Below are 17,529 nucleotides of genomic sequence, written 5' to 3'. Positions count from 1 at the left end.
CAAATAAGTTTTTCCCTCACTGTACTTCTTACATAAAGTATCCAGTCACTTTCACAAGTTTGTGCTGGTCATGTACTGTATTATCTAGGCTTGGTTATCAGTAAAGGGTGATAGTGACTGACTAAATGTCTCTATTCACATTCTGTAAAAAACTTTATAGAAAGAGAATTAGATTAACAAGCAACAAGTGTTACGTATAATCCTTGTGACACTGGAGGTATTAAATACAGGATAAGGATGAATGCACTGAGGGGATTTGATATTCAGTCAATGATAGATTCTCAGAATGATATCAAATGAATCTACTGATACTAGTATTTACTCTCCTACTTTAGTTGTGTTGTATGCATTACGCACACATTCCATTAGTCTGGCGATCAACTGTGTCTTACAGTATGTTACTGTGAGGGAACGTGGTGGCGATGCAGCGGGGATGGAGTGAAACTGCTGAATCGCTTTAGCCTGACTGATCATTTAGCATTGTTGGCGTTGTTAGCATTGTTAGCCGTTCTGGGTCCTCTGCACTGTGTGGGAGGAAGGCCCATTATCTCTCCCCAGTCTGCCTAGAGAAGTAGGCATAAACGCTGCCTGGTTGAAGTGATGCAGGGATAATGATGGAGAACAGAGAGAGATTACCAGAGAAAGAAGTGATTACAATCCCAGAATCAGGAGGCAGAGGGTAATGGAACAGAGGGGTGTGTGAGGTCAGTTAGCCATGTGATCTCCCAGGCTGGGAAGCTCTTATTGACTCCATTTATCAGGCCTTTATTTGACATTACACTGCTTTTCCTCCTCACTGAACATCCACATAGGGGACATTTAGCATCTCTCTGTTTTAACACTGAGTTATTACGTTGTTGGTTTGGTTCACACACGTACATAGACAGACACATCTTGGTACTGAAATATTAATTCCCTCATGAGGGTGTTTATTGTTCTGAAACTAAGATTTAATGAATCTCAATGTGTCAGTGTTGACTTTCATCAAAGTTTTAAGTTCAAGTTTCATTTAAGTTCAAATAACACAAGGTAAATGTTTAAAGCTACATTAAAGCACTGTTTAATCACTCTTGACATTAAAGCTACATGAAAGAGAAGATAAAGCCAGATGAATGAAATAAACTAAGTATAGTTATCTCTATTGTTTCTCTAGCCAAGAATTCTGAGGGTCATGTTTCTTTATGAATGGAGTTCCACTGTGTTCAGTGTCAGACAGCGAGTAGCAGGACTCTCTTATGGAAAAACCACATGATTTCACGTGAAATTTCCACGTTTTGCACATGTAAAATTGTATTTCACAAGTGAAATCATGTGATTTTGGAACACTTCTCGTGATGATATTTCACGTTGATATTTTTCACGAGATTTCACAGGGGATGCCCTGCAAACAAAGATTTGTCGTTAGGATATTCCCGAAATGTCTCGCAGTCGCAGAGTTTTCAATTGACATATTTGACATACTGTGCATGATGTCCTAACCTGAGATTTGAACTCACAACCTCTTGGTTGACAGCATTCCAATCTTCCTGCTACACCACCATGTCTGTATCAATAACTGATTTCACTTAGATTCCTATACTTTGGACTTCAATGTAAATCTCAGCTTTGTTAAAAATACACACAAGAAAAATGTATATTTATCATAGTGATTCATGAGTAATATTAAAACAGAATAACATGTCTACTACACAAAAAAAAAGAAAAATTCTGAAATAAATACATTAAATCAATGATGAGAGAATAGTCAGATTAACTGATAACTAAAATAGCAGTGAAAAAAGCAGGCAAAAAAAATTCTCGAGGCCAGCCAAAGTTCGGGACGCCCCTTTGTCCGTGATTGGTCAACTTTAGGGATTCTTCAATAGTCTTTCATTCAACAAAAAAAAGAGAAATACTAAACCAAACATCTTAGTTAGATGTAAAATTGCGCAACTAAGATATCCTTTGCAAAAACGTCAAAATTAATGACAGATTTCTTGAGTTATCTTAGATTAATTCTGACTATTTTGAGGAAGGCTATGGCGTCTCAAAATGGACAAACGGTATTATTGCCGCTTTTTTCCAATTTTTCAAGCGAAGGTCTTTTAAGGGAGTGTGCGAGCACACTTGTTCGTATGGCCTAGCCAACTTCGGCTAGCTGCCAGCCGAACTGAAACATGCTGACGCCTTAAGTGCAGATATATATTATAAGTAGATATATTATAGGTAATGAATCTGTAGGGGACATCTGAGAATGCTACAGACTTTGTGGCGCAGCAGAAAGATCAGCGTACCCCAAGTCCAGAGGTTGTGAGTTCAAATCCCAGGTGGGGTCATATTGAAAAGTCAGCACTAAGTGATCATGTCAAACGTAATCATATTGATTTAAAGATGTTTACACTATTTTAGCTGAACAGCGTACCACTTAACTTAAAACCCCCATACCATTCTATTACCTCCCTTGCAATAAAACTTGTGAAATGTGTAGATTCACATGTTGAGCTGAAATGGTCACGTGAAAACAAAAGAGACACTTGAAACCATATGTTCACATGGATTACATTTAGAGTTCACATGTTAACACCACCTTTTCACATGTGAGGAGAATAACATGTTTTCATCTAGCATGTGAATTGCAGATTCGCATGTAAATTGCAGATTTGCATATGAAAATCTAACTCTCACCTGTGGAATTGCATGTTCACATGTGGAAAACATTCACGTGTAAAAATCTAATGTGCAGTTTTACATGTGAAAAATGTTTAAATGTTGTCACGTGTAGTTTCATTTTGCATAAAATGTTGCATCCCCATGTTGTCACATTTATTTCACGTGAGATCATGTTTTCACATGTGCTCATGTTTTCACGTGTAGTTTCATGTTATCACATGTTGCTTTTATGTGTTGTTACACGTTATGACATTCACTTTACATAAGATCACATGTGGAACACGTGATCACATGTGAAATTAATGTGGTTTTTCCATAAGGGCTGTTACTCATAGGACAGCGTGATGAATAGAGAAAGTCCAGGTGTGTGTGTGTGTGTGTGGATCTCTCCTGTAGTGTAGTAGGGGTATACTACAAAATAGAATCAATGAGTTAGCTAGATAACTTTGATAAAAAATATATGGCAATTAGAAATAAAAACTGGATGGTCTTCAGAGATAGAAGGGTGGGATTAACAACAAACAAAAAAGATAACTAATGTAAAATATAGAGTGTGCATAACATTTATATAGTATATATAAGATGGAAGTAGAAGCCTAAGTTTTGTTGGCCATTAGTTTGCTCCAATTAGGGGAGGGGTGGTATGTTTAGGGGAAAGTAATAATATATGGGGGATTGGAAATGATGCAGACAATTACATAGATAGAAGCCACAATCTATCTGCAATGTTAAAGCTGATCATAAGTAGATTTTCTGATTCATTAAGAAAGCTAAACATGTGTGTTTTTGGTTGTTGAGTCAATTATATAATGCTCATTTCAACCATAACTGTCATAGCCATAACCATAAAGTTATTTCAGAATATTTAGCTGGCTAACTCCTTGATCCTACTTTGTAGTGTACCCCTCTGGTGTTCCCGCCTACCTCACCCCCCCCCTCCTCCTCCTCTTCTCCCCCTCTCCCCCCTCCACTGATCTCTGGCTGGAACAGTGCCATAATTCTCCATGACAGAACACTATTGTTCTTCTGTGAAACATGGCAGTAAAGAATACTTTACCTTGGTGCCTTGCCATTTCCACGATAACAGAATCATGTTGAGACTCATATTTTTCACCATAAAATGAATGCCAAGCAAGGACAAGGACAACTTTTAACAATTTACACATACAATTAGACAAAAACACATTTACTTGAAGAACAGTGCAGATGCAAAGTTTGGTAACAGAATGACGGCACAAACAGCATAAACTGTAATTCTGTTACCTAACTTTGCATCTGCACTGTTCTTCAAGTAAATGTGTTTTACATGAGGATGGTTGGCCACCCTTCATATGCTATAAAATATTGCAAAATTACAATTACAAGCAAATGCTTTTTATGTCTTTATAAAATAATTTCCTCATTCAATGAATCAGGGATCAAATGGCAAAATTAGGCTACTTCAAAGTAAGGTAACTAAGACATGTTTATCTCAGGGGAGATCTATTGACGGCATGGGAGATATTCCTCAATTAGGCTATTCTAAGAATATATTTTAAAGTTGTCAGAATGACTTGACCAATGTTGAATAGAGGGGAATCCCAGCTTTCCAACGGTGTCAGATTTATTTCTCAGACTCAGAATATTGAGCGCTGGAGAGACTGTTTTACAACCGGAATAAGCACTGGTTTATTAATGCACCAGTTCATCAACGGTTGCCATTTGCGGTTATGCTGATGGAAAGTTAAGGACATCGGACATGACAATTACAGTAATACATGATAATAGCTAAATAGTTGAACTTGGCCAGTTTATTAGGTACACCCATCTAGTACGGGTCGGACCCCCCTTTGCCTCCAGAACAGCCTGAATTCTTCAGGACATGGATTCTACAAACCGGAAACGTTCCACAGGGATGTTGATCCATGCTGACGCGATGGCATCACGCAGTTGCTGCAGATTGGACAGTGGTACATCACCGCTATCAGCCTGTACCGTTGACACTAGGTAGGATGGGTCCATGGACTGCCATCAGTATGACGCAACAGGAACTGGTATTCGTCGGACCACGCAATGTTTTTCCACACCTCAATTGTCCAGTGTTGGTGATCGCGTTTCCACTGGAGCCGCTTCTTCTTGTTTTTAGCTGATAGGAGTCGAACCCGTTCTGCACACAACTGTTGTACTGTGCCGTTATTTGTCTGTTTGTGGCCAGCCATTCTCTTTCGACTGCTCTCATCAACAAGCTGTTTTCGCCCATAGGACTGTCGCTGACTGGATGTTTTTTGTTTGTCGCACCATTCTCGGGAAACACTAGACATTGTCGTGCTTGAAAAGCCCTGGAGGGCGGCCGTTTCTGAGATACTGGATCCGGCATGCCTGGCACCGACGATCAAACCACGGTCAAAGTCGCATTGGTCACTTGTTTTGCCCATTCTAACGTTGAATCAAACAGTAACTGAATGCCTCTGCCTGTTTTATATAGCAGGCCACAGCCACGTGACTCACAGTCTGTAGGGGCGATCCATTTTCATGAACAGGGTGGCCGGTGAGTGTATATTCTTCTTTACATTTTTACATTTTAGTCATTTAGCAGACGCTCTTATCCAGAGTGACTTCCAATTAGTGAGTGCATACATTTTTCATACTGGCCCCCGTCAGACAAATTTTTTTCTTGTCCCGGACAAGTGGACAAGCATTAATGTCGAGCCCTGGAGATTGATTCACCATCACAGGGGTCCACACACACTCAGCCATTAGTATAAGAGATGCACCCAGAGACTTGAGACCATCACAGCAGACTGCTGAAGTCATGGAAAAGAGAATCAGTAGACGTGCATCTTCTTTTGTCTAAATCACATGACTAAATGTTATTTCTTTGATTTTCCTCTGTTCTCGGAAGGAAGACTGTGAGTGTGTGTTTTACTCAGCAGCAGTTTCTTATGATAAATATCAGCACAGTGATACACACTGTTCACACTGTACACGTTTCTAAGTGTTTAAGGTTAAGTTTCGGCATTAACTCCGAAATCTTAAGGTTAGGCATTAACTCGGAATGGTTAAGGTTAGGCATTAACTCGGAATGGTTAAGGTTAGGCATTAACTCTGAATGGTTAAGGTTTGGGATAGGCTTAAAATAACAATCTCAAAAACTACTTCCTATCGCTGGATTTTAATTTACAACCTTGGTAATCAGATGCAGATGCTTACTGCGCTCACTGTTGCCTCTAGTGGCCGGTTTCCATGGAATCTCCTGACGTCCTCAGACATGGATGTACGTCGAATACTGACTTGTATCACGGGTGACATGGCTGTATATCAACCAGGATTACCACTGACTGCTGAGCTACTGGGTCTCACTGCACTGGTCATGCACTCATCATACACACTGTTATATCTAGTGTCATGCTCAGCGTGAAGGAGATGTCTTGTGTAACATTCACAGTAAACCATGACATCTATATCTCTTCTGTTACTGCTGTTAAAAGGTCAGTCATAAGTGAGGAATCAAGTTTGGGTTTGAAAAGCCAGTGGGGATAACACAGTCCTGACTATTTGCCCAGGCTCTAGCCATTTAGCCAGTCAGGTTAGATTCTAGCCTCATACATGCTCTACCGCTTCAGGGTGAATTATCTTCAGAAATACCACCTTAACCTCAGGCTCCCTGACTCTATCACAGAAGTCCCTTACTCTTTTTCCAATGCTGCCGCCACCGCCAGGCTCAGGAGAAATAGATCATATTTTATCGATCAGTTTACCAGTCCAGTGAGGAAGCTCCCATGGGCCTGATAAGTGTGAGATTGAGGCTATCAGTTCACAGCGCTAAGCTGCTTTAAAGTGGCTATTTCAACTCAGAGAGGAGACGGATTATATTTTAGTGGAGGGGCATGTTCAATATATAAAATACAGGAAAATCAAGTTTATGACTGCACTGGGCCTTTAAAGTGCACTTCCTTTGAACAGGACATATGCCATTTGTGATGCTGCTCTTCTGTAATGCTCTGGTACACCTTGTCAAGCTCTCAGGCCAACATATGGCCTCACGTCCTGCAGCTATGAGGAAAGCATGCTTGAAAAGATCGGTTTGAATTATGGGGTTGAGTGGAGTGAACCTTGTGACTCTATGTCCTTGTCTTTGTGCCGGTCTCTCCACACTGAAAGGTGGCATCCTGCTAATCCTGGATCATATTCATTTAATTGAATTGTCTTTATTTAGACAGGATAGTCCACTCAGTAACAATTGCCACTCTGTTCCAGGAAGTCCTGGGTTCCATGGAATCAATAAAAACATACACATCACATAAACGTTTATTCTAAAACATACCATATCCAATCTAGATAGATGTATTGTGAGCGTGCTTTTGTATGTAGGCATGTATATGCTTCTGTGTATGGTGTGTTTTAGAATAAACCTTTATGTGATGTGTATGTTTTTACATACACAGAAGCATATACAACATGCGCAGTAGCCTACATACAAAAGCATGCTCACATTACATCTATCTAGATTTGTGTACAGCTCTCCTTGTCTCCTCTCCTTGTCTCCTCTCCTTCCAGATTGCAGATTATAAAGACTAGTTTAATTTGCTAAGTAAGGAAAGGAGGCATGAGTATAGGGTTAGTCAAGCTCAGGACCAAGTGTTACATGAAAGAAGACTACCCAGATAACAACAGAGATCCTATAAATCATGAATAACAGGATCTCTGACACACAGTCAGTCAGTCAGAGAGGCCATGGAGGTGATGCTGCCATCTGGTCTCCCCTGGCTGGTGTCTCTGTAGTAAGCTCGTGATGAATCATTGGGTTCTCTGCTCTTTGTACTGTCTGTCTGGTGACTTGTTATGACTGACTGCCAGCCCTGGGCCTAGCTGGTCCAATGTGCTATGGTGCCAGGACAGGACCAGCCTGCCAGGCAGACTGCCAACCCCACACTGCCCTCGGTGATGATGGAGGGACAGCGAACAGGAGCTGTGGCCACTGTCCATGTAAGTCTGCAGCTGTTGGGCATAATGTATAGGAGGCTCAGGCGAGGAGTAGCAGCAGCTACTACGATGTACCTCGTTGATTTATCAGCTTGGCCAAGCACCCTGTGATAGTTGTGAGAGAGTATTAAGTGGCATTTTGATGTTGTCATTCTCTCAACAGCGGGCCATTTCTCAGTGATCCAAGGGTCTTATAGTGAGGGGGAAAAAGTATTTGATCCCCTGCTAATTTTGTACATTTGCCCACTGACAAAGACATGATCAGTCTATAATTTTAATGGTAGGTTTATTTGAACAGTGAGAGACAGAATAACAACCAAAAAATCCAGAAAAACGCATGTCAAAAATGTTATAAATTGATTTGCATTTTAATGAGGGAAATAAGTATTTGACCCCTCTGCAAAACATGACTTAGTACTTGGTGGCAAAACCCTTGTTGGCAATCACAGAGGTCAGACGTTTCTTGTAGTTGGCCACCAGGTTTGCGCACATCTCAGCAGGGATTTTGTCCCACTCCTCTTTGCAGATCTTCTCCAAGTCATTAAGGTTTCGCGGCTGACGTTTGGCAACTCAAACCTTCAGCGCCCTCCACAGATTTTCTATGGGATTAAGGTCTGGAGACTGGCTAGGCCACTCCAGGACCTTAATGTGCTTCTTCTTGAGCCACTCCTTTGTTGCCTTGGCCGTGTGTTTTGGGTCATTGTCATGCTGGAATACTCATCCACAACCCATTTTCAATGCCCTGGCTGAGGGAAGGAGGTTCTCACCCAAGATTTGACGGTACATGGCCCCGTCCATCGTCCCTTTGATGCGGTTAAGTTGTCCTGTCCCCTTAGCAGAAAAACACCCCCAAAGCATAATGTTTCCACCTCCATGTTTGACGGTGGGGATGGTGTTCTTGGGGTCATAGGCAGCATTCCTCCTCCTCCAAACACGGAGAGTTGAGTTGATGCCAAAGAGCTCGATTTGGGTCTAATCTGACCACAACACTTTCACCCAGTTCTTCTCTGAATCATTCAGATGTTCATTGGCAAACTTCAGCTTTCTTGAGCAGGGGGACCTTGCGGGCGCTGCAGAATTTCAGTCCTTCACGGCGTAGTGTGTTACCAATTGTTTTCTTGGTGACTATGGTCCCAGCTGCCTTGAGATCATTGACAAGATCCTCCCGTGTAGTTCTGGGCTGATTCCTCACCGTTCTCATGATCATTGCAACTCCACGAGGTGAGATCTTGCATGGAGCCCCAGGCTGAGGGAGATTGACAGTTCTTTTGTGCTTCTTCCATTTGTGAATAATCGCACCAACTGTTGTCACCTTCTCACCAAGCTGCTTGGCGATGGTCTTGTAGCCCATTCCAGCCTTGTGTAGGTCTACAATCTTGTCCCTGACATCCTTGGAGAGCTCTTTGGTCTTGGCCATGGTGGAGAGTTTGGAGTCTGATTGATTGATTGCTTCTGTTGACAGGTGTCTTTTATACTCCCTTTAAGAGTGTGCCCATAATCTCAGCTCGTTACCTGTATAAAAGACACCTGGGAGCCAGAAATCTTTCTGATTGAGAGGGGGTCAAATACTTATTCCCTCATTAAAATGCAAATCAATTTATAACATTTTTGAAAAGAGTTTTTCTGGATTTTGTTGTTGTTATTCTGTCTCACTGTTCAAATAAACCTACCATTAAAATTATAGACTGATCATTTCTTTGTCAGTGGGCAAACGTACAAAATCAGCAGGGGATCAAATACTTTTTTCCCTCACTGTAAGACCCTTGGAACGCTGAGAAATGGCCCGTAAATCCAATGTGTTTTTTGGATGCTTGATTCATTTGAACAAAGGTTTGTTGGCAGTGGAAGTGGATGGAGGTGTAGCTGCACTGAAGCAGTTCTGACAGGAGGATCATTGGAATACAGGGTGTGTGCATGTACAATACAGTCTCACTGCATACAAAATACAATTATTGTGGATAGTCAGATTAATATTATTGTTTGATTAAAACGTTTACATGCTTTGCAAGAAGAACGATTTCCCTAATAATCCTGTTTACATGGCCACATCTGAAATCAGGCTACCTGATGGGACTTTGATTAATGAAGAATATCTCCAATCAAAATAAGCGTTCTACCACAGCGACCATGTTATTTTTGGGAAGCCTATTTGATTCCGAGTTCAGACATATATCGTTTTTATGTGAAAATTACTTCTAAGATGCATACTTTCAGTTGTTCCGAACTCACTTCACTGGCGCTAAAGAGGGAGGCTGACTCGCCTGGTGCTAGCACAGACTCCGATTTAAGTCTTTACATGTCCTAGTCATTTCAAAGATGCTGTTTTTTAATTGCCCTATGCTTACTTCAATTATGACCATACCAATTAAGATAAGCAGAGTACGGTGTTTGCATGACTAATGCCATACTCTGCCTACTGCCATAATCAGTTTAATATCGAATTATTAGTGTGCATGTGAACGTACTCATTGATTTACCTCATTTCGGTAGCACAAGACAACTTCCCCTTTTGTCATAACTCTAAAACAATAGAGCTGGTTAGTTTTGTGTAGTAGACGCCGGTGTGACATCCTGTCCAGTTTCCTGAAACACAGGAAGTTAGAGGGGTGGACTGTGTGTGGACCACTGTACAGGCAGAGAGGAAGAGAGCCACTCCAAAGAGAACTGCCCTAAATCAAAGGGCACAAAGACAACCATATTGTGTGTATGCCTGCTCATTCGTGTGTGCCTGTGTTTGACACAAACACATGTTTCATTGAGTACAGTTCTGAAATACTGGACTGTTACAGTACACATTGGACTAATAAACCTCTTCTGGCTCCTTCCCTCCATCCCACACTGTTGATAAACTACTCCATCTTGTATTTATCACCTTGTTCTCCTTGGAGTGCTGCCTGCACCATACGTAGGTCGCTGTAGTGTGTGGAGGGAGCTAGCTGGATCTCCTTTTGAGGTTTAAGTGCCTCTTACACACAAAAGACTCCAGTTCAAAAGAGTTGGAGCGTAATATGAGCTGCTTCACTCATGACCTCATATAGGAGTTATTTTCCCCAGCTAAACTAGGTCTCATATCACTATCATGTGTTTCATCAGTTAATTTGTAAAGCAATAGCTCATATCCATATCAAGTCACAACTCCCACTCTGTTAAGACCTGCATAGAGAGTCGTCTGATTTATCTGTGCTCTGGTAAGACAGTAGTATTATACCAGGGCTGAAGAAAGAACGCAGCACATCTCAACCTACGATGACTCATATTTCTAAGGCTTTGGGTCTGTAAGCAGGTGCTCGAACCCAGTCTCCCACTCCTCTTCTCCTCTTTCCCACTCACTCTCCCCTCTCGTCTATCCCCTCTGTTGAGTAGCTGTTCTTTGGGCAGTGGCTCTCCTCTCCTCTCTGCTGCAGCTGGCGGTATGGCTGGGTGTAGCCCCTGCCTGGCCTTTCCTGCCGGGATGACATTATGCTTGGATGCCTGTGGCTGCTGACAGGGCCTGGACTAGGGCCAGAGACGGGGGTGCTGGGTAGTGGATATCAGGGCTGACATAGGGGTCCGCTGGGTGGGACCCTAGCCCAGAGCCAGAGACGGGGGGGCTGGGTAGTGGATGTCAGGGCTGACAGGGGTCAGCTGGGTGGGACCCAAGCCCAGAGACAGAGACAGGGGGGCTGGGTAGTGGATGTCAAGCCTGAGACAGTTAATGTAAGCAAAACTATCTGCCAGTGTACTCAGATAATTTGTCATGGTAAGATGTGTTATTAAGATCTTATTAATATCTTGAAATAAGGTAATTTATCTTACCCTACTTGTATCAAGCCTATTTTAGGTTAAAATAAGCAAAATGATCTGCCAGTGCACTAAGATAATTTTACTTGGTAAGATGTCAAGTCGATGCATTCTTATGTTAATAGATATCTAGGTAAGTGTAACTAATATGTTCATTTGTATTGCCTGGTGCCATAGTAACTTCTGCAATATTCTGTAATTTATGCTGATGGACCTGTTATCAAGTTAACACCCAGTGTGTAAAAGCATCACATAAAAACAGGCAATTTATCAAATAAGACGTTTTCATTGCCGTACCAGTCTGCCTCAGTCTCCGGCCAAACCGCTGCTCCTCAACGTTAGGCCACTTGGTGGTTGATATGTGTAACTGCATGCTCCTCTGAAATTGACCTTTCAGTCAGAATGTATTAGCGTCCCATTTGGCACCTTATGCTTTCATCTGGGCCCATAGGGCTCTGGTCAAAAGTAGTGCATTATATAGGGAATAAGGTCCCATTTGGGACAAATCCTATAGTACTGGTATCCCCAGAGAGTCAGTATTCAATACTCGTATTCAAGGCTTATGATCACCTTTTTTCTCATCTGTTTAACAAATGTCTCTCCGTGTGCGATGCCTCTGTCTCATCAGCATGTGTCTTGTTCAGTCATCCAAAACAGATCTATACCCGGCTGGGTTCATGGTTTGCTAACACTGAATCGATATACAACCAGCAGAGTACACAGTAGAGTAGCCCCGGAGCTGATAGCTGTTTGCTTCTGTTTCCTTCTTCATCAGATCTGAACATGGAGTACAACCCTTCAGACCATCCCAGAGCCAGCACCATATTTCTCAGCAAATCCCAGACAGATGGTGAGTGTTTCTCTCTCTCTCTTTATTTTTTCAATCTCTCCTCTCTCGCTCTCGCTCTCTCTCGCTCTCTGTGTCTTTCTCTCTCTCTAGTATATTGCACCCCTCTCTCCTTTTCAATCTGTCTCTCCTTCTCACTCTCTCTTTTCATTTCTCTCTCGCCCTCCTTTTCCTTCTCTCTCTCTCTCTCTCTCTCTCTCTCTCTCTCTCTCTCTCTCTCTCTCTCTCTCTCGCTCTCTTCCCCCCTCTCTCTCTCGCTCTCTTCCTCCCTCTCTCTCTCTGAACACTAACTTCTCCACTATGCTGAGTCATGGTTATTATCTGTGGCACTATGAAGCCTTTTCATAAAAACACTTATTTTCTAAGCTAATCAATTGTACAGTGTGAGAAGACAACGTCTGCCGGAATTAATTGAAGTCACAGATGCAGACAGTGTTCAAACTATAATAATGGTTTAATCAAATTAATTTCTAATTTGTCTCATGCCTTGCAGCATGGATTATTTAGCATAAAGCTCATGTGTAGCCGACCGCGGGTTGATGTTGTAATACAGCATTGCTTTAAGCGCTGTAGATAATTATCAGTTTGTGAGGCTGTTTCTTTGTTATGTAACAGTCTACTGTCCTAGTTATCGATGGCTGTGTCCCAAATGGGTCCCTATTCCTTTAACAGTGCACTATGTAGTGAATAGGGTGCCGTGTCCCAAATGGGTCCCTATTCCTTTAACAGTGCACTATGTAGTGAATAGGGTGCCGTTTGGGATGCAGTCTCATTGATGCAATATGAGAAAATTAAAAGACAGGAATCAAACTGTATTTTTTACATGCCCATTTTACGTTGCTAGGTAAATAGATATATGTAGAGACAACTTCGACTTTGTCTTTTTCAGTTCCTGTCCCCAATAAGAAAGGTAAGTGGGTTTGGTATAGGCTGGTGTTATGGGTGTGTGTTTGGCTTGTGTTTGGGGTATAGCCCTGCTCTGTAGTCTCAAGCTTTGTGCTTCTGACAGAACACCGCAATATGTCTTTGCAGCAGATTTCTGTGTGTTTATATACAGTATGTGTGTTCACATTCTGTGGATTATTGTAAGCTGTGCTCAGATGTGAGCTTTACCTCCTGCATGATGTGTGTTATCTGTACAAACAGCCACTTCTGCACAACTGGGATGTACTGATTAGACACACACATGCAAACAGACAACCCTCTGTGCCTTTAAGAAGCAACATCTAAGTTATATCTCCCAGCTAGATCAATATTTTCACATGTAAAAACGTGTGAGGCCTTACGACGTAAACACTCGCTTCCACGCTTTATTTTAGAATGTGCACAGCCATGATTTCTCACAGGGCTTAGGTGTGTGTGTGTTTTGGGTCTGTGTGTGTTTGGGTGTGTGTTTAGGTGTGTGTGTGTGTGTTTAGGTGTGTGTGTGTGTTTAGGTGTGTGTGTGTGTTTAGGTGTGTGTGTTTAGGTGTGTGTGTGTGTGTTTAGGTGTGTGTGTGTGTTTAGGTGTGTGTGTGTGTGTGTGTGTGTGTGTTTAGGTGTAGGTGTGTGTGTGTGTGTGTGTGTGTTTAGGTGTAGGTGTGTGTGTGTGTGTGTGTGTGTGTTTAGGTTGATGTGTGTGTGTGTGTGTGTGTGTGTAGTTTAGGTGTGTGTGTGTGTGTTTAGTTGTGTGTGTGTGTGTGTGTGTGTGTGTGTTTAGGTGTGTGTGTTTAGGTTGGTGTGTGTGTGTGTGTGTGTGTGTTTAGGTTGGTGTGTGTGTGTGTGTGTTTAGGTTGGTGTGTGTGTGTTTGTGTGTGTGTGTTTGTGTTAGGTGTGTGTGTGTGTGTTTAGGTGGTGTGTGTGTGTGTGTGGGTTGTGTGTGTGTGTTTAGGTGTGTGTGTGTGTGTGTTTTTAGGTGTGTGTTTAGGTGTGTGTGTGTTTTCAGTGGGTGTGTGTGTTTTCAGTGGGTGTGTGTGTGTTTTCAGTGGGTGTGTGTGTGTTTAGTGCTGTGTGTGTGTGTGTGTGTGTTTTAGTTTTTTTATGTGTGTTTTGGGTGTGTGTGTTTTGTGTGTGTGTTTAGTGCTGTGTGTGTGTGTGTGTGTGTTTAGTGCTGTGTGTGGGTGTGTGTGTGTGTTTAGGTGTGTGTTTAGGTGTGTGTTTAGGGTGTGTTTAGGTTGTGTGTGTGTTTAGGTGTGTGTTTGTTTAGAGCTGTGTGTGTGTGTGTGTGTGTGTGTGTGTGTGTTTGTTTTTAGGTGTGTGTGTGTGTTTAGGTGTGTGTGTGTGTGTGAGTGTTTGGGTGTGTTTGTGTTTTTTGGGTGTGTTTGTGCATGTGTGTTTTTGGGTTTGTGTGGGTGTGTGTTTAGGGTGTGGGTGTGTGTCTGCGTTTAGGTGTGTGTGTTTGTTTAGGTGTGTGTGTGTTTAGGTTTTTGTGTGTTTTGAGGTGTGTGTGTGTTTAGGTGTGTGTGTGTGTGTGTGTGTGTGTGTGTGTGTGTGTTTAGGTGTGGGTGTCTTGGGTGTGTGTGTTTAGGTGTGTGTGTGTGTGTTTAGGTTGATGTGTGTGTGTGTGTGTGTGTGTGAGTTTAGGTGTGTGTGTGTGTGTTTAGTTGTGTGTGTGTGTGTGTGTGTTTAGGTGTGTGTGTTTAGGTTGGTGTGTGTGTGTGTGTGTTTAGGTTGGTGTGTGTGTGTGTGTGTGTTTAGGTTGGTGTGTGTGTGTTTTGGTGTGTTTGTGTTAGGTGTGTGTGGGGGTTTAGGTGTGTGTGTGTGTGTGTGTGTGTGTTTAGGTGTGTGTGTGTGTGTGTTTTTTAGGTGTGTGTTTAGGTGTGTGTGTGTTTTCAGTGGGTGTGTGTGTTTTCAGTGGGTGTGTGTGTGTTTTCAGTGGGTGTGTGTGTGTTTAGTGCTGTGTGTGTGTGTGTGTTTTAGTTTTTTTATGTGTGTTTTGGGTGTGTGTGTTTTGTGTGTGTGTTTAGTGCTGTGTGTGTGTGTGTGTGTTTAGTGCTGTGTGTGGGTGTGTGTGTGTGTTTAGGTGTGTGTTTAGGTGTGTGTTTAGGGTGTGTTTAGGTTGTGTGTGTGTTTAGGTGTGTGTTTGTTTAGAGCTGTGTGTGTGTGTGTGTGTGTGTGTGTGTGTGTGTTTGTTTTTAGGTGTGTGTGTGTGTTTAGGTGTGTGTGTGTGTGTGTGAGTGTTTGGGTGTGTTTGTGTTTTTTGGGTGTGTTTGTGCATGTGTGTTTTTGTGTTTGTGTGGGTGTGTGTTTAGGGTGTGGGTGTGTGTCTGCGTTTAGGTGTGTGTGTTTGTTTAGGTGTGTGTGTGTTTAGGTTTTTGTGTGTTTTGAGGTGTGTGTGTGTGTGTGTGTGTGTGTGTTTTAGGTGTGTTTGTGTTTTGAGGTGTGTGTGTGTGTTTAGGTGTTTGTGTGTTTTGGGTGTGGTGTGTGTTTGTTTAGGGTGTGTGTTTGTTTTGGGTGGGTGGGTGTGTGTTTAGGTGTGTGTGTTTTAGGTGTGTGTATGTGTGTTTAGGGTGTGTTTGCTGATAGTTTAGCAAGGTGCCAGACAGTAGAGCTTCACTATGTCAACGTTGTACCTCATCCTGCCCTGCTGCTTCGCCATGCAGCGCTCCTTCTTCTATGTTGCTACGTCACACACACACTGGATCTCCGTCAGCCAATCAGAGCGGCTTCCATACTTGGAGTGAACCAATCACACGCAGCAAGGCCCAATGCGGAATCATTAGACTACTGTATGAACAGTATTAATGCCCTGCATTCCCCACATGAATACAATGACATCATTGAAATAAAGCCAGAGAGCGAAGTGGCGCTATAGTTATAGACATGACAATATGCACGTGAATGAAGCGTTTAGATTTGATGTAATCCCCAGAGATTGTTTTAGAGGCAACCACATGAAAGGATGAATTACTCTTTTTGTCAAACCTGTAGGAGGCTCTCGTAAGAATCTGACAGTTGAGTCCTAAAGGCAAATGGCTCTTAGTTATAATTTCCTTCATCATATGTTCTACTGGAATCCTCTTTAAGGCCACATGGCTGCTGAATGAACACAGTTCAGAGTGCTAAACATGATTTAATATAAGGCCTTTTAGGAATGAAAAGCATTTGTATTACCCCACAGCCATGCATCTATGTCAGTAATTAGCGTAAGTGTAATTTTAAGGAATTGTTGAGTTGTAGTGATTATTTTCTTGAACAGTACTTTGAGCAATATGTTTTATTAAGTTCCCACAAAGCTGATATTGAAAAATGGGCAATCCATATAGTCTCTCTTCCTTAATGTGCCTTTGATCATACTGCACTCCCAGCTCTGTATGGTGCAGGACAACCTTGGGAATGACTGCCCCCTGTCAGTAAGGGCTGTGTACTGCAATCGGCTTTGACCCCATCAGCGTGTTTCAACTTAAATATAATAATAATATTACTAACTTCAGAGGCTGAGCTCTGCTCTATCTTGTGTGCCTAATCATTGACTGTTACCGTGCTGTCACTGATTTTAATCTCTCTCAATTTGCAGTGCGAGAAAAACGGAAGAGCATCTACATCAATCATGTGAGTATCAACCTCAGAATGGACGCCATGTTGAATATAATGCTGTATTTGCATAAACTATGATGCTGATGAAATTGTGTTTTCTTGCGTTTGCATGGTAATATTCTATGCTTTCTCATTGATTTTAATCAGGTCATTGATGTACACCCTATTGAATACAGAATATTTGGTTAGCAGTATTCCGCTGTCATTTGTAAGACTGCAGTATTTCTTTGAGCACATGATTGTTACTGTGATTTTGTTTATGAAGATTTTAATCAACTTTATTATTTTGCAAGTTAACACACATTTCGGAGAATAAGGTAAAGTATTATGTATCCCTGGCATTTGTGTGTCTAGATATAGATTTAGTCTAGATGTGGCTGTTATATCCACTTGTGTCTCTTCTGTCATCTGAGTACAGAAGCAATGTGTATGTATGTACAGGTAACTGCCAAAATAAAGGAAACACCAACATAAAGTGTCTTAATAGGGCATTGGTCCACCACGAGCCAGAACCGCTTCAATGCACCTTGGGATATATTCATCAGTGTCTGGAACTCTATTGAAGGGATGCAACACCATTCTTCCACAAGAAATTCCAAAATCTTTGTCTCAGGCGGCGCTCCAGAATCTCCCATAAGTGTTCAATTAGGTTGAGCTCTGGTGACTGAGACCGCCATGGCATATAGCTTTCATGCTCATCAAACCATTCAGTGACCACTCGTGCCCTGTACATGGGGGCATTGTAATAGCCTGCCCAGCATTTTAATACATGACCC

The 17,529-nt window shown here is 42.1% G+C and overlaps 1 protein-coding gene across 4 annotated transcripts in view; it reads left to right on the top strand.

Annotated features, from left to right (window-relative positions):
• Nucleotides 1–17,529, top strand: part of ccny (cyclin Y) — a 73,264-nt gene that overhangs the window by 39,433 nt on the left and 16,302 nt on the right. The window contains exons 2-5 of one of the 4 annotated variants that reach the window (XM_045206771.1): nucleotides 12,167–12,241; nucleotides 13,128–13,148; nucleotides 16,734–16,768; nucleotides 17,047–17,070. In XM_045206771.1, the coding sequence (XP_045062706.1) occupies nucleotides 12,167–12,241; nucleotides 13,128–13,148; nucleotides 16,734–16,768; nucleotides 17,047–17,070 (155 nt within the window). The remainder of the gene's footprint in view (nucleotides 1–12,166; nucleotides 12,242–13,127; nucleotides 13,149–16,733; nucleotides 16,769–17,046; nucleotides 17,071–17,529) is intronic. The other 3 variants (XM_045206773.1, XM_045206772.1, XM_045206774.1) reach the window with 3 other exon arrangements.

The sequence above is a fragment of the Coregonus clupeaformis genome, chromosome 23 (assembly GCF_020615455.1).
Source record: "Coregonus clupeaformis isolate EN_2021a chromosome 23, ASM2061545v1, whole genome shotgun sequence".
Lineage (NCBI taxonomy): Eukaryota > Metazoa > Chordata > Actinopteri > Salmoniformes > Salmonidae > Coregonus > Coregonus clupeaformis.
The sequence above is the reverse complement of the archived record's forward strand: the minus strand, read 5'-3'. Positions and strand labels throughout refer to the sequence as shown.